The 24,558-nt window shown below is 44.0% G+C and overlaps 1 protein-coding gene across 2 annotated transcripts in view; it reads left to right on the top strand.

The window, feature by feature from the left end:
• The window catches only part of PHF2 (PHD finger protein 2), a 499,797-nt gene that overhangs the window by 383,935 nt on the left and 91,304 nt on the right, over positions 1–24,558 (top strand). For both annotated transcript variants that reach the window (XM_085624580.1, XM_085624579.1), the window contains exons 11-12: positions 13,339–13,428; positions 20,629–21,540. In XM_085624580.1, the coding sequence (XP_085480706.1) occupies positions 13,339–13,428; positions 20,629–21,540 (1,002 nt within the window). The remainder of the gene's footprint in view (positions 1–13,338; positions 13,429–20,628; positions 21,541–24,558) is intronic.

The following is a 24,558-nucleotide window of genomic DNA, read 5'->3' as shown; positions in this document are numbered from 1 at the left end:
TTTGCTGGAATTATGCGGTAATGGTAAGAGATTGATACATTGGATAGACCACAGTGTGCCTTTTAATATGACCTACATTTTTAGATGTTTTCATCTTGTTTTACAGAATGCAAGTAGCAGTGTATAAGTGAGCTAGGAAAAGGGCCACATAGGACAATATCACATTTGATAGAAGATGTGAGTCCTTAGTCTATTTTAATACATCCTATCTCTTCTGTGCAGGTTATTAACAGAAATGTAAGGTCCCCGATCTAAGTGGGAGGTGAAAGGTTAAATTACGATTGGATTATTATATGCACTTAAAGAGGTGGCGATTGTGAGCAATGTGTATGTGTATCTCCCCTCTGCCTGTTATAGTTCAGGATACCGACAGGAATGCTACTGGCTGGGTTCAAGTATGTGATTATAGCACTCCTGAGAGGCACATTTAGGTACATATTTGACCATGGCTGTGCGCCAGAGTCCCCAGTAAAGCAGGGTTTCAGAAGACAACCCGTTTTTACTGGGTTTGGGATAACCACGTAATAAGGTGATGTTGGTACATATATTACTTATGGACCAGTGGCAAGAGTATAGCTCCTCTGTTATATGGTAGGCATCACACACATTGCAGCTTGAAGTTGAATGCTGTCCACTACCACTCAACCTCATTTACTCTTTGGGTCAGTACATTATTTGTTAGCTACAGGAAATCAGAGATGTGAAAGGCAAACTGTTGGTTATCCTTGTTAGGATTCAGTAGAATTGTATGTGTCTGTGTATGTGTGAGTGTGTATACATAGGGGAGATACTGTTTTAAAGCATAAAGTCTGGCATGTAATGAAGGGTGATGTTGTTAACACACCCAGTACTTACTGGATGTTATTCAGGGCCAAAGATGTATGGTTGCTTTCCAAAAAAATATTAATTTGACTTGTTTTGTACATATCCAAAAGCATATTAGAGCGTTTATATGCATGTGGTGGTTGAAGCTCCTGTGCATGTCAGATGTCTCTAGCACTGGAGAGTTGGAGAAACAAATATTCAGGCTCCCAGTACAGCTAGCAGCTATCAGTTTTGTGTGAAGGTCCTTACAAAAGCAGAAATTCCACATTTTCAGCATGTTCTCCTGCCCAGCAAATGATCAGCTTTGTGCTCAACATCCCACTTTACACGTACCTTAGGGTGTGCTTGGCCAATAACTGTAATGTTGTTGTGTTTGCATTCAGTCCCAGAATTGTATTATGTAGAACGTGTGTACTCAAGTTTGCATAATATCTAAAGAACTACTAGAAACATTGTCAGTGTACTGACGGTGACCTGAAAAAGCGAAACCGCTATGCTAGCCCTTTTGCATCGTTAGTATTCATATATTGCAGAGTCACAATAACATACATATCTGAAAGAGACACGTTAGTGATAGATTCCTTACCTTAGAATATCCCCAGGCGTCAGACTGGATCCAGAAAGTTTTTCGTCAGCAGTACCCCTGCGCGTCGGTAGGTGGCGTCGCGCGGCTCCGCGTCAGTCGCTGGCGTCGTATGCGGCGAGATGGCGTCACGTAGACTACTTAGGCGCCACCCATGCACGCTGACGTCAGTTCTTTCTTTTTCCAGACCAGCAAGCGCAGATCCGGTTAGAGCACGTACCCTAGTCACTTTTTGACTAACTTTTTGAGACTTTTGTCTCTGCTTCTTTTGAGTCTTGAACTCCTGGTGCCACGTAGGGATGCCTGGGTTTAAGTCCTGCGGGGCCTGTCGCTGTACGATGTCGGTGGCTGACCCCCATGGCATCTGTCTCTACTGTCTGGAGCTCGACCATGACTCCCGGTCATGCTCCGACTGTTTGGCCATGGCTCCGAAGGCTTTGCGGGAGCGGTCCCAAAAGCTGCTGGAGGCCAGGCAGTCTTCTCCGTGCAGTTCGGGATCCAGGGGTCGCTCGAGGGATCGACCGCAGAGCCGTCATCATCGCTCCTTGGGGTCAAAGTCTTCACCCACGGAATCGGGTAAGAGACGTCATAAAAAAAGTCGAAGAAGCGTCCCCCGTCGTTCTTCAGACGCGGACGAGGGGGCCAGGGGTCTTTCCCCTTCGGCTCCGTTGGAGCCTGGGAGTGCCGCAGCCTACCCACCTTATCCAGGTCCGTCTACGACTCCGGCCCAGGTGCAAGATTTTCTTGCCGCCATGGACCGCCTTTTCAGGCCTAGGGCTCCCGCCGGTGCACCTTTGGGCCCTGCGGTCCCTATTGAGGGCCCTTGCTTGCCACCAGCTCTGGCACCGCAAGGTCCTCCGCCGGCAGCTCTGGCCCTGGCGCCGCAGGGTCCTCTGCCGGTGGCTCTGGCCCCGGCACCCCCAGCGGCTCCGTTACCGGCGCCACCATGGGTTCCGTTCGTCCCACCTCCGCCTTTGCCCGAATTTCTGGGCAATTTTGCTCCGGCTTGGGACCCTAATTGGGACATGGAGCTGGACCGGCGCCGTTCCCGGCACCGTTGGAGCATTTGCTTTCCCCTGTGCCTCCCCCGCCGCCTGTGCCATGGGCTGTGGAGGAGGGGGATGACTGGGAGGGGTCGGAGGACCCTCTTGCATGGCAGTGTGAGTCTGAACATGAGTGGGCAGAGGACTCGGAGGACGCCGGTGGCCTTGACCTCTCCTCCGAGCCCGGTATCATGTCTCCTCCCACAGTCATGGAGGAAGGCGCCACGTATACGTGGTGCTCCATAGAGCAGCCGAGACCCTTGACCTTGAGCTGCCTACTATCACTCACAAGACCAACCTCCTTAGTGAGGTGCTTCAGCCGGCAGCAAGTTCTATGGAAACTCTGCTCCTGTTTAATGAGGCCTTGACAGATGTTTTGATGGGCACCTGGTCTAGGCCAGCCACAGGGGTTCCTGTGGATAAGAACGTGGCCAGGCGTCTTCGCCCGGCACCCGGTGACCCGGCCTTTCTCACAAATCATCCAACTCCGGAGGGCCTGGTCATTCAGGCCTCCACCTCCCAAAGTGCATTCCCTACTACCCCGCCGGATAAGGAATCGAAAAAGCTGGAGCAGTTTGGCAAGAGGTTATTTTCCCCTGCCAGCTTGGGGCTGCGGTCAGTCAACACGGTGTGCCTCTTGGGCCACTACTCTCACGCTGTGTGGGACACGGTGGCGCAGACACTGCCCCAGTGTTCGGAAGAGGTTCAGGCTGTACTTTCAAAAGCTGTGGCGGAGGGGAAGGATGCCGTGAAGTTCACCATTTGGAGTGGGCTGGACACTGCGGACTCTTTAGGGAGAGCGATCTCCACTACAGTGGCCTTGCGTCGCCATGCCTGGCTGTGGTCTACTGGGTTTTCGGGAGATGTCCAGAGTTCCCCCATGGACATGCCTTTTGATGGTACTCGTCTGTTTGGCGATAAGGCAGACAGTGCGCTGGAGCGTTTCAAGGACTCTCGGCTACGGCTAAGTGCTTGGGTCTCTCCACTACACGCCCTGCCACGTCTACCTTTCATTCCTTTCGTGGCCATGGAAGAGGTGCCCCTGCACGATCGTTCAGCTAGAAGCCTGCGCAGAACCAGACTCCGCGCTGCCGCGGGTGTGGAGGCTGCCGTGGCTGCACAGGGTGTCAGCAGGCAGGTCAGTCCACCTCTGCTCCCGCAGCATCCGCCTCAAAGCCTTCCTAGTCCGAGCTTTGGGGTGCACACCACGCCAGTGGGCGGCGGGATTCAGTATCACCTCCCGCACTGGTGTTCTGTCACTTCGGACAGGTGGGTGCTGCAAATCGTCCGAAGGGGTTACTCCCTCCGCTTCGAGTCTGCACCCCAGCCATGCCACCTCAGTTCCACCGCATATCGGCGGATCACTTTGCGCTTCTCCAGCAGGAAGTCACGGCCCTCCTGGCCAAGGGGGCCATCGAGCGCGTTCCTGGGCCAGAAGTAGGGTGTGGTTGTTATTCCCACTACTTTCTTGTCCCCAAGAAGGACAAAGGGGGCCTGCGCCCCATCTTCGACCTCAGGAACGTCAATCGCTTCCTCCGGAAGGAGAAGTTCAAGATGTTGACTCTGGCTCAGGTCTTGGCTGCCCTCAACCCTGGAGACTGGATGGTAGTGTTGGACTTGCATGACGTATATTTTCACATCCCCGTCCTGCCGGCTCACCGGTGTTACCTGCGGTTCATGGTAGGCCACGAGCATTTTCAATTTGCCGTGCTCCCCTTCGGGCTTACCAGCGCCCCTCGGGTGTTCACCAAAGTGATGGCGGTGGTCGCAGCTCATCTGCGCAGGTCAGGGGTGTCAGTCTTCCCCTACCTTGATGACTGGTTGTTGGAGGCGGGCTCGCCCCAGACAGTCGTCAACCACCTTCAGACTACGGCCGACCTCCTGCATTTGCTGGGGTTTTCCATCACCGTGCCGAAGTTGCACCTGAGTTCCTCTCAGAAGCTCCCTTTCGTCGGAGCGGTTCTGGATTCGACGCAGTTTCGTGTTTTTCCTCCCGAGCAGCGAGTCCGGGATATTAAGGCTATGATTCCGATCTTTCAGCCTCTATCCCGGGTTTCAGTCAGGATGGCCCTCCGGCTCCTGGGCCTGATGGCCTCCTGCATCCTACTGGTGCAACATGCCAGGTGGCATATGCAGGCTCTTCAGTGGGACCTGAAGTTCCATTGAGCACAGCATCAGGGCAACCTGGCCGATCATGTCCAGATCTCGGAGGGCACTGCACGACAATTCCCTTCCCCAACTGGAGCACACAGTGGTGACAAATGCGTCCCTCCTGGGCTGAGGAGGCCTCTTGGGAGAGGCATAGATGAGAGGCCTCTGGTCTCCAGCGGAGTCCCGGCTCCATATCAACCTTTTGGAGCTTCGAGCGATCCGTCTTGCACTGAAGGCATTCCTTCCCTCTGTCCGGGGAAGTGTAGTGCAGGTGTTCACAGACAACACCACCGCCATGTGGTATTGTAACAAACAGGGCAGGGTGGGGTCGTGGACCCTATGTCAGGAGGCTCTGCGCCTCTGGACATGGCTGGAACATCAGGGCATTTCCCTGGTGGTTCAACACCTGCCAGTGCGGAGGAACTCAGCCGCCAGTGCTTGATGGATCACGAATGGCGCCTGCACTCGGACGTGGCACAAGGTCTCTTTCGGCAGTGGGGAGAGCCTTGGTTAGATCTATTCACCACCGAAGAGAACGCGCAATGACATCAGTTCTGCGCAATGGAATTTCCAAGGCAGCACTCGCTCGGCGACGCTTTTCGTCGCGAGTGGAGTTGCGGTCTGTTGTACGCCTTTCCGCCTGTACCACTTCTGCCCAGAGTGCTGAAGAAGATTCGGCGCAACCGGGCCCAAGTCATCCTTCTGGCTACGGATTGGGCACGAAGATATTGGTATCCCGAGCTACTCAGCAAGGCGATCGATTCCCCGATCCGACTGCCTCTTCGAGAGTCTGTGGATCCCCTTTCTGCCCCTCTTTCTGAGGTCCTTCTGTTCCTACTATGCTTGGTCCAGCTGGGCTATGCTCTGGGCACTATCAAAGGTTATCTTTTGGCCATCTCCACCTTTCTAAGGCTTCCAGATCAACCTTCTCTCTTTAAGTCCCCAGTTGTTAACCGTTTCCTGAAAGGCATTACACTCCCGTTTCCTCCCGTGCCTTTCATAATGCCTCAATGGGACTTGAATCTTGTTTTGACCTATCTGATGTGCGCTCCTTTTGAGTCCCTTCATAACTGTCCTTTACGTCTTCTCACTCTAAAGACGGCTTTCCTGGTAGCTATCAACTCTGCCAGAAGAGTGAGTGAGCTGCAGGCTCTTTCTTCTAAACCTCCTTTCCTTTCTGTTGATGCGGACAAGGTGGTTTTAAGGACCCGTCCTTCTTTCTTGCCAAAGATTGTCACGCCCTTCCACATCGGGCAGACCATCACTTTGCCCACCTTCTTTCTGCCTCCACATCCTTCAAAAGAGGAAGAAGGGTCCACAGTCTGGACCCAAAACGTGCTCTCTCGTTCTATCTGAAGCGCACACAACAGTTCCGGGTGGATGACCAGCTCTTTGTTGGCTACGTGGGCGCCAAAAAAGGTCAGGCCGTGCACAAACGTACCATCTCTCGGTGGGTCGTTCTGTGCAGCAAAGCATATTACTCACTGGCTAAGAAGGAGCCTCCTGAGGGGCTGCGTGCCCATTCTACCAGAGCGACGGCGTCCACTACTGCCTTGGGACGCGGCATTCCCTTGCCGGATATTTGTCAGGCAGCTACGTGGGCTTCGCTGCACACGTTTACCAAGCACTACTGCCTTGAAAGCCAAGTCCGAAGAGACAGCTTTTTTGGCCGTTCTGTTCTCTGTGACTTTCTGTTGTAATCTTATTCGCAGACCCTCCACCGGGGTTGGTATTGATGGGGTATCTATTCTAAGGTAAGGAATCTATCTCTAACGTGTCTCTTTCAGATGCACAAGTTACTACTTGCGTAACGATATATCTGTAAGAAACATTAGTTAGTGATAGATTCCTTACCGCCCCACCCATCCTCCCCGTTCTGCAAACTGATTTCTAGGGTTAAGGTCATCCCTTTCAGGGCCCTAGTTTCATGGCACCAGTGGTCAGTTTCTTGCATGGCTCTGCGTTTCTGGCGCGGAAAGTCCTGTACAGAACTGACGTCAGCGTGCATGGGTGGCACCTAAGTAGTCTCTGTGACGTCATCTCGGCGCATACGACGCCAGCGACGGACGCGGAGCTGCACGACGCCACCTACCGACGCGCAGGGGTACTGCTGCCGAAAAACTTTCCGGATCCAGTCTGACGCCTGGGGATATTCTAAGGTAAGGAATCTATCACTAACTAATGTCTCTTACAGATATATTGTTACACAAGTAGTAACTTGTGCGTCATTTGCACAACACTGTAGAACTTTCTGTGCGTCAGGAAGGTAACAGGGAATTTTAAGAAATTCTAAAAACTGACATTTGTTTTGAGGTTGACTCTCCTGGTGATCAAGAGGAAGGGAGGTTTTGCCACACAGGTATTGATTTCTTTATTATTTTATTTGAAGGAAAGTATCTGACAATATATAAGATTATATTTCCCTATCAAAAGAGGCACAGCACATGAACTCAACAGTGTGACCCACTCCATTCCACCTCACTCCATTCCACCTCTCTCCAGTCCAATCCACTCCACTCCAGTCTAACCCCCTCCAGTCCATCCCAATCCAATCTACTCCAATCCTTCCCACCCCACCCACTCCAGTCCAATCCACTCCACTCCAGTCTCCCACTCCACTCCAGTCCACCCAATCCAATCCAATCCACCCCACTCCACCCCATTTCATTCCACCCACTCCAATCTAATCCACCCTATCCAGTCCAGTCCACTCCCCTGCAGTCCAGCCCACCCCACCCCACCCACTCCAATCCATCACACTCTACCCCAATTCAAGCCACCCCACCCCTGTTCAGGCCACCCACTCAACCCAATCCATCCAGCCCACCACACTCCAATCCTATCTACCTATTCCAGTCCAATCCACCCTACTCCAATACACCCCAGCCCAGTCCAATCCATTCCACACGGCCCTGATAACCCCACTCCAACGCACCCTACTCTAAACCAATCCACCCTACCCCAGTCCACTCCACCCCAAGCCAATCTATTCCATCCCACTCCATTCAACCACATTCCAGTCCACCTCACTCCAATCCAATCCATCCTTCTAGACCACCCACTCCAGTCCACACCCAAGCCACTCAATCCAACCCACTCTACTCCAAACAATTCACCCCAATCTACTCCAGTGTAATCCACCCCACTACCTCAATCCGCTCCAACCCACTCCACTCCACCCTTCTCCACTCTATTCCACCCCACTCCACTCTATTCCACCCCACTCCACTCTATTCCACCCCACCCCACCCCACACTATTCCACCCCACTCCACTCTATTCCACCCCACTCCACTCTATTCCACCCCACTCCACTCTATTCCACCCCACTCAACTCTGTTCCACCCCACTCAACTCTATTCCACCCCACTCCATGACTCTGCACTGACCCTGCACTCTATGACTCTGCACTCTATGACACTGCACTCTGACACTGCACTCTGACACTGCACTCTGACACTGCACTCCATGCCACTGAACTCTACTCAACTCTCCTACACTTTATTCCCCCTACTCCTCTCTACGACAACAAATTCAGTCTACAGCACCCTACTCCCCCACTCCACTCTAGAACACCCCAGACCACTAACTGTTAGCCATGCTGAGCAGCAGCCACACAGTGGTGCACGACATGGCAAACCCATGTTGCCAAAGCCAAAAACTCTGTTATGGACTAGACTGATTCTTATGTTGATAGGAAAAAGGGAAACCAACTTGTGGATTCAACGTACCTGCAGGCATTTTCTTGTGTGAGGTAAACAGACAGAAATGGCCTCTTCTGGGACATATTGTGCAAGCTATCCTATTTGTGAGGTGTCCTAAGCAGTCAGCCAACGAATGGGTGGGCAGTTAGTGAAATCTGTCATCAACCGCAGAAGTCTTCAAACAATGCATGAATATGTAAATATGAGCCAGTTTCCATGTTTCTCCAGTCCTGGGTATCTAACTGTACATGTCTCATATTACACACACTCAGAAACCCAATTTAATATATAAGTGGGCCCACATTTCCAAGAACATCTTTCACCTCAAAGAAGGCAGAAAGAATTTCCTCTTTTGGAACATTTTATAAATATTCTGTTAACCTCCATAAGATTCAACATAACCTGGCCATTGTTTAGAAGGAGAGAGGTCTTACACCACACAATATATATAAAATAGGTGCTTTCAACATATTTATCTGTGTTACTACAGTTGATTAATATCTTTGACTAAAAGTGGTTGAGTCCCATAACAGCAATTCACCAACTGCTAAAATCACTAACTTGTTTTGCATTTTTCAAACCTCTCTTATGTCTTAACATCTGTTGAAACATATTTTTTGTATTCATCTGGTAGACACATATGGTATGAGGCACGCAGAAGAGAATTGTCTTACTGCGGCCAAACTGGATTTCCTGGAGTTTGCCCAGCAACCATAAAGGTCTACTACCCACCAATAGTTCCATACTTTTTAGAATGTGTAGTTTTACTCTATTTTGTTCTACTCCTTAAAATCTCTTCCCAAAAGAAATGTGCACCGCAGCCTTTCTGTGTTGGCTCCTTCTGAATTTTCTTAATATAACAGCGCAATCTACAAAACACTATCAGGTGAGGAAAGAAATGTTAGCCCTTGATCTGTGCTTTCGATTGCTCTTCAAGAGAGCTCCACAGAATACATGCTGAATGTAGTAACATAGAAAACACCTCTACAAGTCTATCATTATGAAGACCTTTATGACTTGCAAGAAAACACTATTGGTCTGATTAGGAGTATAGGTGCTATTTATCACACTTGATAAATATCGATATCCCGGAGTACTTTATTTACCTTGTGTGATGCATAGCACCTATTGGGATTTTTGAGGGAATAACATGAATATTTTGGTGTTTAATGCACCAACATCCACATGATATAGTACACACGGTATGTTTTTCCCCTGTTAAATTATGTCAAGATTTGACGAAGGGTGAGGTATTTAACGCATCCAATAATGATTAGGTGTGTTAAATAACACTCAACCTATAATTCTCACCCCTGTGCAAACAGGGTATACACAGGGGTCAGAAAATAACAACTCGCTCATAATCAGGCCCTTAGACTTGAAATCCTCAGCCTTGGATTTCCATTTTTCCTCCAAGTTTCACTCTAATCTTTCTCCACACAACATAAATACTTGATTCAACTTGGTTATTCTGTTCCTCTCTTTCTTCCCCTGTTGTTGGAGTCAAATAATTGGCAGAGCTATTACCACAGATAACCTACACTTGTGAGTAATTCACAGGTGTAATTTACTTCTACACTTATGAGAACCTTTACTACTTTCAGCTGTTCTCAAAATCTAAGGGTAAAGTTTCCCAAAAGTGTAAACTTGCACGTATCCATCCCTGAAAAAGGGGTTGGAGCCACATATATGAGTGTGAGTTAATACTGGCCAAAAATAAAAGTTTAGTAGGTCCACAGCCCACATGGCCAACCACTAACAATCCAATACTCTCCAATAGAACAAAATGGAGGTAGGGACTTAAAATAAAACCCCATAGGAAATAATATTAAATTAAATTACATTATTTACTACAGTTAAACATAGAAGTAAATATATTCCAATATTGAAATGATAGATACATATCTAAAAATAGTACATATTGTAATTGTATTGTAATTGCATTGATATAGTGCTTACTACCTGTGACGAGTCATCAAAGTCCTTTTTCAGATAGCAGCATGCTACTCCGGCACACATAAAGGATTAGTGGTGAATTACTGTAGTGAAATATGAAAGTAATTTGAGTGGTGGATATGTCAGTCAGTTATTTGGATTGAGAATGATAGTGGAAGGATAGAATATAATTAATCTCATTACAGTTCACTTATCCAGTAGTACATTCACGGATTCTGTCCTCACGGCCATGCATTGGCTGGCCCTTTCTAAATATATCCAGACCCTGGTGGGATAAATCTCTAGGAAGATCTCATCTGCCCCCACCTAGCCGCCGCTAGGACGCCCATCCAGAGAGATTATTGCCACTTGGCGGGTCACACCTCGTTGACAGTACCACCCCTGCCACACCACACAATGGCTAGGGAATCCCACTGCGCAGTGCCACCTCTCGCCTGGATCATCCGTGTGGCCAACTTCTCTGGAGAAACCTCTCACCTACTCCTGTAAAAAACACCCCTCTAGAGAGCTCTCCAAGGGACCTGCTTCCCAGTCTCTGATCGAGATAGAAATAGGGGAGGGGAGAGTAAGAGGGGGAGAGAGAGGGAAATAGAAGGGAGAGAGAGAGGAAGAAGTGGCAGAGAGAGGGAAATGAAGACAGAGCGTGTGAGAGAAAGAGGAGGAAAGAGCTAGGGAGAAAGACTGAGGAAAGAAGTTAGAGAAATGCGGGAGAGACTGGGGATTGGGAAGTGAGGAAAGTAGAGGGGTGGGAGAGGCAGAAACATATGGTGCAGAAAGAGGGAGCAAAAAAGCTCGACAGCAAAAGAGGAGGTTCACCGATATCGGCAGCCTCTACAGCAGCATACCACCCCGCCCCCTCCCTAAAAATAGTAATAGTACATATTTATTATTCAATCATAAAATATTTTAACAAGCTTTTTTGAATTTTTCTAAATTAATGTAACATTCATTCTTATTAAAGTATAAGTACATTGCAATTAATTGTGTAAATCACTTTTAATGATTATTAGTGCATTTCACTTTTTTAAAACTTTAGGTGGGGATTTCTTTTTCAATGTAAACTTTTGAAAAATATGTATTACTTAATTTAATATGCTTAATTCAATAATTATGTTAATTGTGCTGTAGCATTTTTTTTGTTTGGTCTACAGTTAAAATAAATATATAAAGTTAATTTGCATTAATATTTAACATGAAAATATCTTTACTACTGTTTTTGTTAAGTGGTTTTTTTACTCCTTCTTATACTTTATTATATGGAGATTCCACGGTCATGATGATGATGTCTCAATGATAAAGTATAGAAAAAGATAAAAAGTTTACTGAACACAAAAAAAAGTAGCAAAACATTTTTATTTTTAAATGCCAATGTAAAATATTTATTTTAAATATAGGAAAAAATATGCTAGATTACTCCTACCTCCATTTTGAATTAAATATTGAATACATTTAAATATATTAAAGTAAATGTATCTCCTCAAGATACTGTACAGGACAGACCCAGATATAAACAGAACGGTGTCAGATGTACTGCATTGCAAGCTCCTCAGATAGCAACCCAGAAGGAAGTACAGATGTAGAATAGCTCCACCACAGAACAACTCCCTGGTTCAGAAAGTCCTGTTTGATGGGGTCTATTTTTTGGTCACTCTCTCTGGTTGCTAAATGCATATTGTGGGCTTACCAAGAACATACAGGGGCTTGGAAATTGCCTTTTGCTTTCCATTGGTAGGCTTTCCTGTTACTTTCATTTGGTTGCTTCTTATTTTGCTTTTTTGCCCATGCTTGTGTCGGTCCCTCCCAGCCTCTTTATTATTTCTTTGATTGGCTGACTTCTATACTTATTCTGCTCGGCTTGTTGCTGTCTTTCGCCCATGTACTTTTTTCCTAATTTCTTTAGGACCCAAGGCATGCTTATTATGCCACTGTATTTAACATCTTACAAGAATTTTGAATTGGACTAGGTATATCAGGCCTTTAGTATTCAACCCTTAGCTAGCTCTATTGAATTCTTATTACCTTATAATGATTTTTAATTAAGTTTGAGGTTGATTCTTCCATTAAACAGTTTGACACTCAAGGGTGCCTATTCACAAAGGCATTTTAGAGTACATAAAATAATACTCTTGTAGTACTCTTTAATGTTCTTTTACATCCCTTTGTGAATTACCCCCATAACATAGAAAATGATAATATTCATACACTCATACAGTAAAAATACAAAGAAAACTGCCTTCTTTACACTTTTACTAATAGGGAGTTAGATGTTTCAGGGTTGATTTACAAAGGCATGTATGTAAAAGAGTACTCCTGTAGGGCTAGTTCCTGTACACCTAATTTATTTTTTAATCTGACTCAGTGTGTCTTGATTATGTCCTGTAAGAATGAAAATTAAGTGCCCTATCAGGCAGTCAGCTGATAACACTGCTTTTTCATTTGTTAAACAATTAATGAATAAATGAACGTGTATGTAATGTTAGTTCTTGTGTAAAATAGGAGAGGGACATCTTTCTTGTAGCCTGTTACTGATCTTGTACCGAGAGGGACATATCATTGTTCACAATTATGAGACATGCTCTTTTAAAGAGGCCCTGGTTATGGTTTAACAGTTATACTTGCAAATGCCTTTATACAGCTTTTAGGCAAACTCAGCCTGAGCAAGACCCTTGTAGGCTAAGAATACTTCCACTCATACCCCTTGAGTCAAGATGATTAAAGAGTGTGCAAAGTATTGTAAAAAGAAAGATGTGCTTAACCAATGCAGAGTTGATTTTTTCCTTTAGTCTGGTGAGTACCGTGCTAAAATGTCGCTGTAGGTCAGCATATGATTAAAACCATTCAATTCTACTGATCTTGCATTAATTGTTAAAGTTAAATATGAGGTTTTTTTGTTGCATTAAATAATTTCACAATCAGTGGGCTTTGCAGCTGTCTTGTAATAAAAGAAAATAGATCCCTCATTAGTCTTGCGACTAACATCACAGCAGAAGCCACATGTTCTATATTTTTCTCTATTTCAATTGGTGCAGCTAACAATTGATTGAACTTGTATACATGTTTTTTCTGTTCTTTTTTAGGCTTTGTACGATCATGAAGATGAGCTCCCTGAGCATTTTAAGCCAACCCAGCTTATCAAGGACCTTGCCAAAGAAATACGATTAACGGAGGTTTGTGCAAACCTTTCATTTTTAACTTACTCATGTAGTCACTGACATCTTTTGCAATCCATACACCAGAGTTTAGTTAATTAGTCTGTAATGCACTTGTTTCCTTTGGATAATTTGAGACATATAAGAATATTCTCATGAAATTACTTAGCAACATCATAATTGCAGTCCCAGCTCATGTTCCCACCTGAAAAGCTACATTGTTTGTACTTCATGTTTTAGACCTAATCTAAGATTAGGTCAGGTACAAGTAAATTCTCTTTCAAGAACCGTACGATCCATTTCAGTAAGCAGCAAGTGGTGCATGGAATTACTAGAATTAATCCCAATCACAAGGACTGTCCGTGGGCAGCATTCATGCCTTTGTGACATGGCTCTTATATAGCATCATAGAAGGAACCAACCGTATAAAAATGAATCTTGCTGCTCTCCTCAATTGCAAAGCTTAGTCGAATTCTGATGCGTCCGCAGTAGCAGAAGGGTGTGGAGAGGAGCTTAGAGTGTGGGAATTAGTGCTTGACACAAACAATCCTTTATGCATTTTAGGTTTGTTGGACCACATTTGTGTTTTCCCCTTTGACTCCCAGTGGCATAACGAGCTTGGAACCCACAACTGATCAGTCCCATTCACATTTTGGAGAGATTTTGCCATCAAATGAAATGTTGCATTTAAAGCCTTGAATCAGTCTTAACATATTGGAAATTTTCTGGCTATCATTCCATGTTTTGTTTTCATCACATCTTGGCCCCATTCAAAAAAAGAGTAGTTTCCTGAAGTAACTGATGAAGAAGAAGTAAAAATGGTTTGTATACGAGTGGTCAGCATCTGTAATGATACTGATGAGCTAAAAATGTAGCACCTAAGGAAACATGGAAGAAGTGAGTTATGCCACATTGTCTCACATTATTGCTTTAATTTCTCCTATATTTTACTCTTGCTAGTTCCTAAGTTGATCTTCTGTAGTTGTCTGCCTGTAAAGACGAAAGTATATTGCATAATGAGACCGAAGAGCCAATTTAGAGCCTGAAAGAAAAACAAAAAATAATGGCCCCCGCACCCTGGCAGTTTTCTCACAGGGTCTGGAGAGATTGGTTTTTTTTTTGTTATTGACCGCTTGGTCATCAGAATGTTCACTCAAGTAGGGAAAATGGTCTGATGACCTACTCTCACGAGCCCCTACTCCAATGAGCTATCGGCGTAAGCTTTCCTAATGTAGCAGGCAAACCAAGAGCTTGATTAACAGGTTACGTCATCATGTTTGTAACAGCGTTCCTTGTCCTTTAAATTCTACATCAGGCCATGAATGTGAATTCAGGTGAATGTCCCCAAAGCCTCACGCTTATGTTCATTACCTCTCTTCTGTATGCCACCTCATGTGGAACTGTCAATTCCTACTACTTATTCATTAATAACAATAACAAAGACATCTTCTCTTTTTCCACCTCCATCCGTCACATACAATTTTTAGTTACAGACTGTCCCACTGCCATCTATCACAAGATGGCAATTTGCTCCTTTCCATTTTCAATCAAGACATCCTCACCCCTTTGTCTGCAGGCAGGGCTCTGATTTCCTAGAATAATGAAGACCTACCTCTTCAACAATCAATGTTCAAGCATCATCACCAGAACTCTTAACTACAAGCATGAGGTCCGCATCCAGCCAGTTATATGTATAAGATAAACATGACTCCTGACATTCTCAGGGTGCCTAGGATGTCAATGGGCCTCCTACAGCTGACAGTTGTGCAGAGGTTTGTGATAGTGATCATACAAAATGTTGTCCTGACTGTTCTTAGTTGACAAAAACCATCCTTACAAAGAAACTCCATCACTTCACCTTCCCCTCTCAATGGACTGAGGCAGATGGCTGTAACCTGCAGAGCTTTATAAACTAACCACGCACACACAGTGTGTGCCCTCAAAGAAAAGAACAAAACATTCTCACTGTTAAGTCTCAGGCTCCTGACAGGTTTAAAATCACTTAACAAGAGTCCATGGCCGATGGTGTTGAAAACCACTAGTAAATCCAACATAATCAGCAATGAGGATTTCTCCTGATCTGCATTGAACAACAGCTCATCTAAGACATTTACCTGGCCAGTCTTTGTCCTGTTTGTAGGGAGAAAATGGAATTTTAAAGGCCAGAGGGGTTCTGTTAGTTGAGATGGGATTGAAGAGGGACATAGACAGCTTTTTTCCAGAATCCTAACTGGCCAAAACATCTGGCTATGTTGTGAAAGTTGTCATACATAGTGGGGTCAAGAGAAAGCTTTTACAAATGGTCATTATTGCCACCTTTAAAAAAATTCGACCAACACAGTTGGATTTGGGCCTGTTGAGCATTCTGGCCACAATAGGTTGCAGGCTATCCACATGAGTTTTAGCCATTTGCAGAAGAAAGGGATCTTAATGCCTGTACCTAGGTTTCAGGGCTATCAGACCACCCAGACATCCTTAGTGATTTCTTGAGGGGGCGAGTGATGGAGGGCTGCAGTTTTGTCAAGTTGAAGGGAACCTATTAAAGTATTCATTAAGCTCTGGATGTACTTTATTGAAAAGAAACATTAAAAACGTGTCCCCGATCTTGTGAGTCTTCCATTGTCACCTTCAGCACTTAAGGGAGAGACAATTCTAAACAATCTGAAAAATCTCTAGGTGTCAGATCTTGATGGCCCCCAAGCAGATTTCTTTTGAGGAGACTAAATTACGATCAGTTGTAGGTGTGTATGGTAGAGCTAAAACTCCAGTTACTCTCAAAGGCAAGAGCTTGCAACTCACAAGTGTTCATGAAAGGAGCACTTCAGTTTGTGGTTTTATTACACAGAAAAGGAATGACATTTAGGGGCTCATTCTGAGTCCTCCTCTCTTTTGTGCAGTGTTACCACATCATTCTGAGTTCTGCCCTTTGTGTTGAAATTGTTTATTAGCATGTATTAAATATAAAACAATAAAAGCAATAAAATACAGAAATGTGCAATATGATAACATAAATTACATTGGAAGTAATGCATAAAGTTAAATATATATGAATTCATAAGGATGAAGACTGTATCTTATTTAAATACAAGTAATACAATAATAAGATGAAAGGGGGATAAAATAATTCAGTATGTGGTTTTATCAAACAGAAAACTAATGACTTTTAATGGCTTATTCTGAGTTTTCCTCTCTTTTGTGCAGTATTACCACATCATTCTGAGTTCTGCCCTTTGAATTGGAGGCTAACAGGGTTGTACCACATATTTTACACTGTCCTGAAAAACACGGACTCATGAGATTTTTCCCTACACCAACTACTCCAGTTTTAATCTGATCGGAATTGTGCATCAGGAAAAAAGAGTGTCATGATTACTGCAAATCGAGACATGGGTGCAACATTTTCCTTAGACTTAAATCAGGATTCTCGCTAGATCATAGTGAGGGCCTTCGAGACCTAATGACAATTATTATCAGTAGTTTTCTGATAGGTTGTTGGTTTATATTGTAAAAACAGTAAACCTTTCACTGCGAGAAATCTTCTTTTTATCCCCACTAATACTGTGATGGTGGACTTAACTACACAAAATCTTTCATGGACTGCACGGAAAGTGCATTGTCCTGTCCCAGAGGTCGTAGCCCACACCATAAACTTCTTGTGACATATGGATTTTTAACATTTCAGAAGAAGCAAAGAACAAAATAGAAAAGTGTTAATTTAGGTTGCAGTAGTGGGCGAAAAGATGCACTTTCATGTCCATTTCAGGGAGCTGGTATAGCAGTGGGAATTCACACCCAATCAGCTTCTAGTTGGTAGTTAAACCTACAGGATTATATTCTAATGGACAAATATTTTGAGCATTTAGACTGCACTTTCTTGAATGATAGCCATATCGATAGTTGGTGATGATTCACTTTAATAGCTGGTGTGGTATAATATTGAACCAGTCCAGGCAAGTTAATTGCAATTACTCACTAATAACATCCTTCATTAAAGAGGAAACCTGTTTCCATATATTACTCTCATCTTTTTCATTGGTGTGATCAAGTACTTTTTAGCATCATCCTTACCCTCCCTAAAAACAAAATAGTGAATATTTTTCCTCAAATCAGTGCTCGAGCATATTCCTCATTATATCATCTAGCAAGTGCCAGTACTGGCTTTAGGGCCTTTCATTTCTCTATCACGACTCTACTTTGGCCTGTCTCAAGCACAGTTGTCCTAAGTATTTTTGGGGCACTGGTAAGACATATCATCTGGGACCCTATTTGGTAAAACTTTGAATTTTATTGTCCAATTGTGTCTAGTTCAACCCAGCATGATGTAAAAAAAACTTTCAGAAATGAGGTAAATCAAAAACTGTTGAACTATGCCTTGCCAGGGACCCGTAAAAACTTTAGATGCCATTGGGAATAGAGAGAGACAGAGGCAGCTGTAGACAGAGAGGAGATATGTTGTTATACAGAAATAGACAGAGGTTAGCGAGAGAGAAAAAGTTCATTTTCCCTGGGCAACCATTGGAAGGTAGAAGCCCTGGACAGTTTCCCACTTTGCTCATGCCTTGAAACGTCTCTGGTCTCAAGAGATGGGACTAGGAATCCACCTAAACCTTACACTGCTCTTTTTGACAATGTAATTCTATGAAGAATGGAACATCACAGCCTCTTTGTAAACAGCACAGTAACTGTAGGTTGTGTGAATGTGCTGCACTTTACCCTTAGATGGAATGAAGAAGAGAGCATGCTTTTGTTTGGTGGCAAGTTAAGAAGAAGGATCAGTTTTCATGTCTGTAGTGTGTCACTTTTTTGTTTTTGATTAGAAGGAACAACAAATCAAACTTTTTATCTTCACTGTAAGTTTTGGATTTCCTAACAAACATTAGATGAGCTTGCATCTCTGTGCTGACAATGGTGCGAGTGATGTGTGGGTCTGCTCTACATGCACAGAATGGTTGGAGGGAGGATTGATGTACAGCGCTATACCTTATAATGATGAGAATGTCATTTAAAGCACATTAGGACTGACTGCTTTCAGCATTTAATTTAATAGTCTTATATATCAGTGGAGGACATTTCCATTACATCCGGGTTGACAAGGAAGGGTATGGGCATGTACAAAGCGAGGAGGCAAACTTACACAACAAACGATGGTGTGAACTGTGTTCATTTCGGAATCTTCAATGAAGGATGTTCAGTGGCCAAAATAGTTAAGCTTTTTGGAAAACCTGTGCCAGAACTTACCCTTCTCCACATGGGTGAATGTTTTGGTATTTAATCTAGAGGCACTGCAGCAAGCAGAACTCATTGGCACGGAATTATTTGTTATCTTTGAGTTATTGTGATCTTCTCCTTGAAGTGTACCTTTCTCGTCTTCACATGATGCTTACATGACATGGCATGAACCTTTCCCTTTGGTGGCCGAGGGAAATGTGCATGTGTGAGAGGTTTCAGTTCATCATCTGGATGTGGCAGTGTGCTTTCTTGATTGCTGTTATTACACGTATCATGCATTTTGTGATGGGGAATTGTTAGGTTGTTGTCTTGTAGTCCCTTATGTGCATGTGTATGTGCAGTTGTTTTTTCATTTCTCAGTTAGGTGATAAATCAACCACTGCATAAACACCAGGCCAGATGGGCAATACCTCCATCACACCAGGAAGTTGTCATTCCAACTGACAGACAGAGTTTTTAAATGACCGGCTGTGGTTATTTCTGACTAGAGGTGTCACTAACCACTGAACTTGTAAATGTCCACGTTGGGAATTCTGCATTACTGCCCAAGTTGAGTGACATTTTAGTCAACGGCAAATGCATACTTTTTGGGTGGGAGTTCTTCATAATACCAATTTTTCTGGTTCCTATGCAAATTAACCAACTGATTGATTGATTGATACTTTTGGGTACAAATTCTTCATAATTCCAGTTTTCCTGGTTCCTATGCCAGGTGACAGGTGTTTCCCAGATATTTCTTGGCTTACTTAAAGAGCATTCTTATATGTTCATCCTTGTTGAACGTTTGCTGTAAACCTTTGATAGCATGTCAACTATAAGTCATACCAGACATACTTTAAAAACTTAGGGCCTGATTAAGAGTCTGGCGGACCTCTGATCACGAGTCTGGCGGCCCGAGGACCGCCAGACTCGCTGGTGGTGCAGAGGTTGCGATCCGACCGCCCCATTACAAGTTGGACAGTTGTACCGCCATTGCACCGCTGCAACTGCCAGGGATCATAGTTCCCTGGTGATGTTGCGGCGGACTTTCCTCACTGCCACTGTTTTCATGGTAGTTCCTCCTCCATGAAAACCCCCTGTTGCCTCTGGGCCATAGGGAGTATGCAGGGAGCACGTGCTCCCCTGTGTGCATGCACCCCAGTATCTGCATGGCATGGACTGAACCAGTCCATGCTGTGCAGGTGCTGCTTTTGACGTTCCCATTGTGGTGCATATTTCATAGGCACCACCATGGGAATGCCAATGAACCGCCTGCCAGTGATTAAAAAAAGTCATAACCTGGCGGGCAGTGCGCACATGGGTTTGGCTGTCCTGGAGCAGGGTTGTGGTGGCGCGCTCCAGGACTGCCAAACTTGTATTCAAGCCCTTACTCGCATTGTTTATGAGTTGCATACGCACTATTGTACTTTCTCTATGTTTAGTGTCTTCAGAATCCTTACAGAAAAAGTAATCCCTATACAGACGTATTTAAGTTAGTACTTTAAATGGCAAAACTCCAAGAGACATGAATGACGCTCCCAACATTACTGGTCTTTAGTGTGGACTTTTGTGAGTGACCCTACCACAAGTAAAGTTTGAACAGAATTGTCGATTGCCCCTTTTTGTGTAAATTGTGTGCTGATTATGTTAATTATGGCAATGCCTAAAACTGTTAATAGCCAGACCTAACATAGCCAGTCTGCATGCAGTAGTTAGGTGCTTTTGTTTATTTTAAATACCAATATTGTGACTATTGACCAGTGAAGCCATGCTCTTTCATAGTGAACGAAAGGACTCAGTGTGTTTAGAAAGTAATCTTTTTCGGCAGTGTCTCTGATTTAATGGGGCTTCTTTATTGATAAAACACAAATAGAGTGAAGTGATTATGGAATTGACACAATGCAAACGTGAATATTGATGAATAATAAATTGGCCACATTGACATGTGTTGCTAACCGTATAGCAGCTGGCTGGGCTTGATTGCATTTTCCATTTTCTTTTCAAACACAGAATGCAGGAAAAATCAACAAAACAGAAACGAGTGCCAATGTTAATATCGAAGAAATCCGTGCAGCAGAAAGGGAAAAAGAATGGAAAGAACTGGAGAAAAAGGAGAAGGAAAAGGAGCGAGAGCGAGAGCGAGAAAAGAAGGAGAAGGAAAAAGAATGGGAGAGAAAGGAAAAGGAGCGGGAGAAAAAGGAGAAGGAACGAGAACGAAAAGAAAGGGAGAAAGAAAGGGAAAGAAAGGAAAAAGAGAGGGAAATGGAAAGAAAGAAAAAAGAAAAGGAGGAAAAGGAAAGGGAGCGGGAAAGAGAAAGAGAGAGGGAGAAAGAAATGGAAAGGCTGAAGGAAATTGAGAGAGAAAGGGAGCGGCAACTAGAATTAGAGCGGGAGAGGGAACGGGAGAGGGAGAGGGAGAAGGAAAGAGAAAGAGAGAGGGAGAGAGAGAGGGAACGGGAAAGGGAAATTGAGAGGGAGAGGGAGAAGGAAAGAGAGAGGGAGAAAGAATTGGAAAGAGAAAGAGAGAGAGAAAGAGAGAGGGAGAAAGAGTTGGAGAGAGAGAAAGAAAAAGAAATGATGATGGAAAATGATTCATCGCCAATGTCATACACACCTCCTCCTTTCGAAAAACCGATGAAGAAGAAGACCCCCAAATCCATGAAGGTTCCTAAACCCCCGAAACCACCCAAACCTCCTAAACCTCCTAAAGTTCCAAAACCCCCTAAAATTCCTAAAGCTCCCAAAATTCCAAAACCCCCTAAAATTCCCAAAGAACCCAAACCCCCAAAGATCAAAGAAGAGGGATTGAAGAAAGGAAAGAAATCAAAGGACATCATCAGCACACCACCAGTCACGCCTGACCTTGACCTCCTGGAAGCACGCACAAAAGAGGCACTGACAACAATCGAAACGCCAAAGAAGGTGAGACTTACTGCATTTACGGGTGCTAGTTTGATGCAGACTGTGGGAAGTGTGTGCATTCTGCATAGCAATTGGTGTTAATATAATATGTAATCGCTGTTCACAGTATAGGATGCGGTGGCCATAATGCATGTTAGTACCTGCTGATAAGCAAAACTGGCAATGGCCTCACAAATGCAATCACAAAGAGCAGCATGCCTGCACTAAATTATGATAACATTTTTAGGATAACGAAGGTTTTTTTTACAGAATTAATTGCTTATGTTGTATTTCCATGTAATGTTCAACTACCCTCCAAGCGTGCTTCAACAATACATGTGCATTTTCAATATAACACTAAAATGAGTGTGCTAGTAAAACTATGGAGACACATATCCTTCAAACTAAGGAATGATTTAATTAGCAAAAACAAATATTATGTGAAAATACAAGGGGAACTGGTGTGTGTTGAAAAACTGTTCTTGAAAGGTTAAGCATTAGATGCTTAAAACATTTTTTTTGTGGCAGTGCATTGTGCAAATGCACATATTCACAAAGTGAACCTACATATGTTCCAAATTATGTGCTTGCACAGATTTTGTGCAAAAACAACAATTGATGGACAGAATGCAGAACAATGTCATACATTCACCCCAGTACAGAGATCTGGGCCTAAATCCGTCGTTTTTTGCTCACAATGACATTCTAGTTTGAACCCTGACATATACAAATCAGTCTTGACCCTTTGCCCAATGGGAACAGTCCAGCCCTAACTGCCAGGCCAGGTGCTCCCTGGACTGGAAACAAGCATCCTAGGACCGGTTTCGGGGGTTTCACCCTTCATCAGCCAGGATAGCTTGACTCCAGTGGCATGAAGAGCATGTGACCCACGTCTGGACATACCCGTCCTACTCAGGGCGATAAATGCAAAAACAACAATTGATGGACAGAATGCAGAACAATGTCAAACATTCACCCCAGTACAGAGATCTGGGCCTAAATCCATCGTTTTGTTTCTCACCATGCCATTCTAGTTTGAACCCAGCCATATGAAAATAAGTCTTGACCTTGTGCTCAATGGGAACAGTCCAGCCCGAAGTGCCAGACCAGGTCCTCCCTGTTAGCCCGAAACCGGTCCCAGGATGCTTGTTTCCAGTCCAGGGAAGAAATGGCTTGGCAGTTCGGGCTGGACTGTTCCCATGAGGCACAGGGTCAAGACTGATTTGCATATAGCTGTGTCTGAACTGGGGTGGCGCAGTGAGCTAAAGAACGATGATGGAGTCAACAGATCTGTGACTGAGGGTGAGTGTCTGAAAAGTTTCAGCGCACCATCCATCATCTACTTGTGTTTGCTTTGCACAGATTATGTTGCACACAGATACACCTGCTCATGCATAAAATGTGTGTATTCGGGTGTGTCGTGAACAGGTAGCTGCACGTTCTACTTCCACAAAGGGTTCCACTGCATTCTTCACCTATGGCACTTCCAGTTCTCCTGTGCATTCTTGAGTAAGTTTAGGGCTATCAGAAGGGAAGGTGTAGTAGAACAATACAGAAATGCCTGTCACCTGCATTGCAAAACTCACACTCCCCTGCTCTTGAAGTGCAAGAGTAGTGGAGTACAAAGTTAAATTCCCACTCCTTGGGATGACGTCAGTCTATGCATTAGCCTACATGCGACACTTAAGGTCCATCCGTGACACCGCACTCTAAAGGTAGTGTGGATGCAGGTTTCCATAACCTTACTATCTATCAACCTCCCGTAACCATACCCGTTCAGCTCATGGAAGCCAATGCTTATCAGACCAGCAGGCACACCCACCTCTCTGTTATGCATTTGTAGGTTTATACTCTGTGAAACGTTGGTATAGTAATTCAGATTATGGCTAACATTAGAATGCATATGTAAATGTGATAATTTCAGGAAACTTATTGTGTTTTCAATACTAGCGCATCACCGTGATCTCTAGCTGAAATCCTGTGATTGTGCTATTTGTTTACTGTTGGTCCCTGTGTGTCTCTACAACCCCTGTGCTGAAATATTTTTTTCAGCTCTAGTGCTTTCATTACCAGCCACGCTGGATTCATGATAGTCCCCATCTTTATTTTCACGCAGCGATTTCGGCTGCTGAAGTCAGTCTAAATGTTCTTGTGAAAATCCAAGGAGAAATAAGGAATTACAATGGGAAGCCCACCTGGCATTCCTCGTTCCCTAATAATTCCTCGTTGCTATCAGGACTCCTAGGGTGCCAACTTCAATCCCCCTGTAACCCCAATGCTCTGAATTCACTGCTACCCTTGCCTCGGTACCCCTGGGTTACTGTGAGGATTACCGAGCCACTTCAAATAAAGGCCTTGTTGTTTTGTTACATAGGTATGGCACTATGTTTTTGTCACTTAGAAAAATATCTTAAGTAAGAACTATTATATTTGAATTGCAGGCATAACACTGCACATAAATACCTTAAACCAAAAAATGCATAAATGATGAATTAAATACAAACATAGACATAACCCAGTTTATTTATTATTCAACATAGCAAAGATATTTATTTGATGTACAATTAATAGGTATCATATCCCAAGGAGACTATCCATACAGCTGTTAAAAATCGTCTTTTGTGACAAATCTAGTAGAGTTTCATATCATGAACATACAGTAAGACACTTTGATATAAATACAATCAGGTGAATATATTCTCGAGATAACATAATATTCTCTATGACTCTGAATGTAGATTCATTGATAATAGTCAATAGATGATGACAATGTGACATATCATATTATGTAGGGCTTGTAGAGGTAATCCTAAGGTTATTTTACCTTTTTTATTAATTGTACATCAAATAAATATTTTTGCTATTTTGAATATAAAATATACTGGATCATGTCTACATTTGTATTTAATGCATCATTTATACATTTTTTGGTTTAAGTTATTTATATGCAGTTTTATGCCCGTAATTCAAATATTATAGTTCTTGCTTAAGATATTTTTCTAAGTTATGTTTTCTTCTCCATGCTCTTGGCAAGCAACC

The sequence above is a fragment of the Triturus cristatus genome, chromosome 9 (genome assembly GCF_964204655.1).
Source record: "Triturus cristatus chromosome 9, aTriCri1.1, whole genome shotgun sequence".
Classification (NCBI taxonomy): Eukaryota; Metazoa; Chordata; class Amphibia; order Caudata; family Salamandridae; genus Triturus; species Triturus cristatus.
This window is presented reverse-complemented; position numbering and strand designations above follow the sequence as displayed.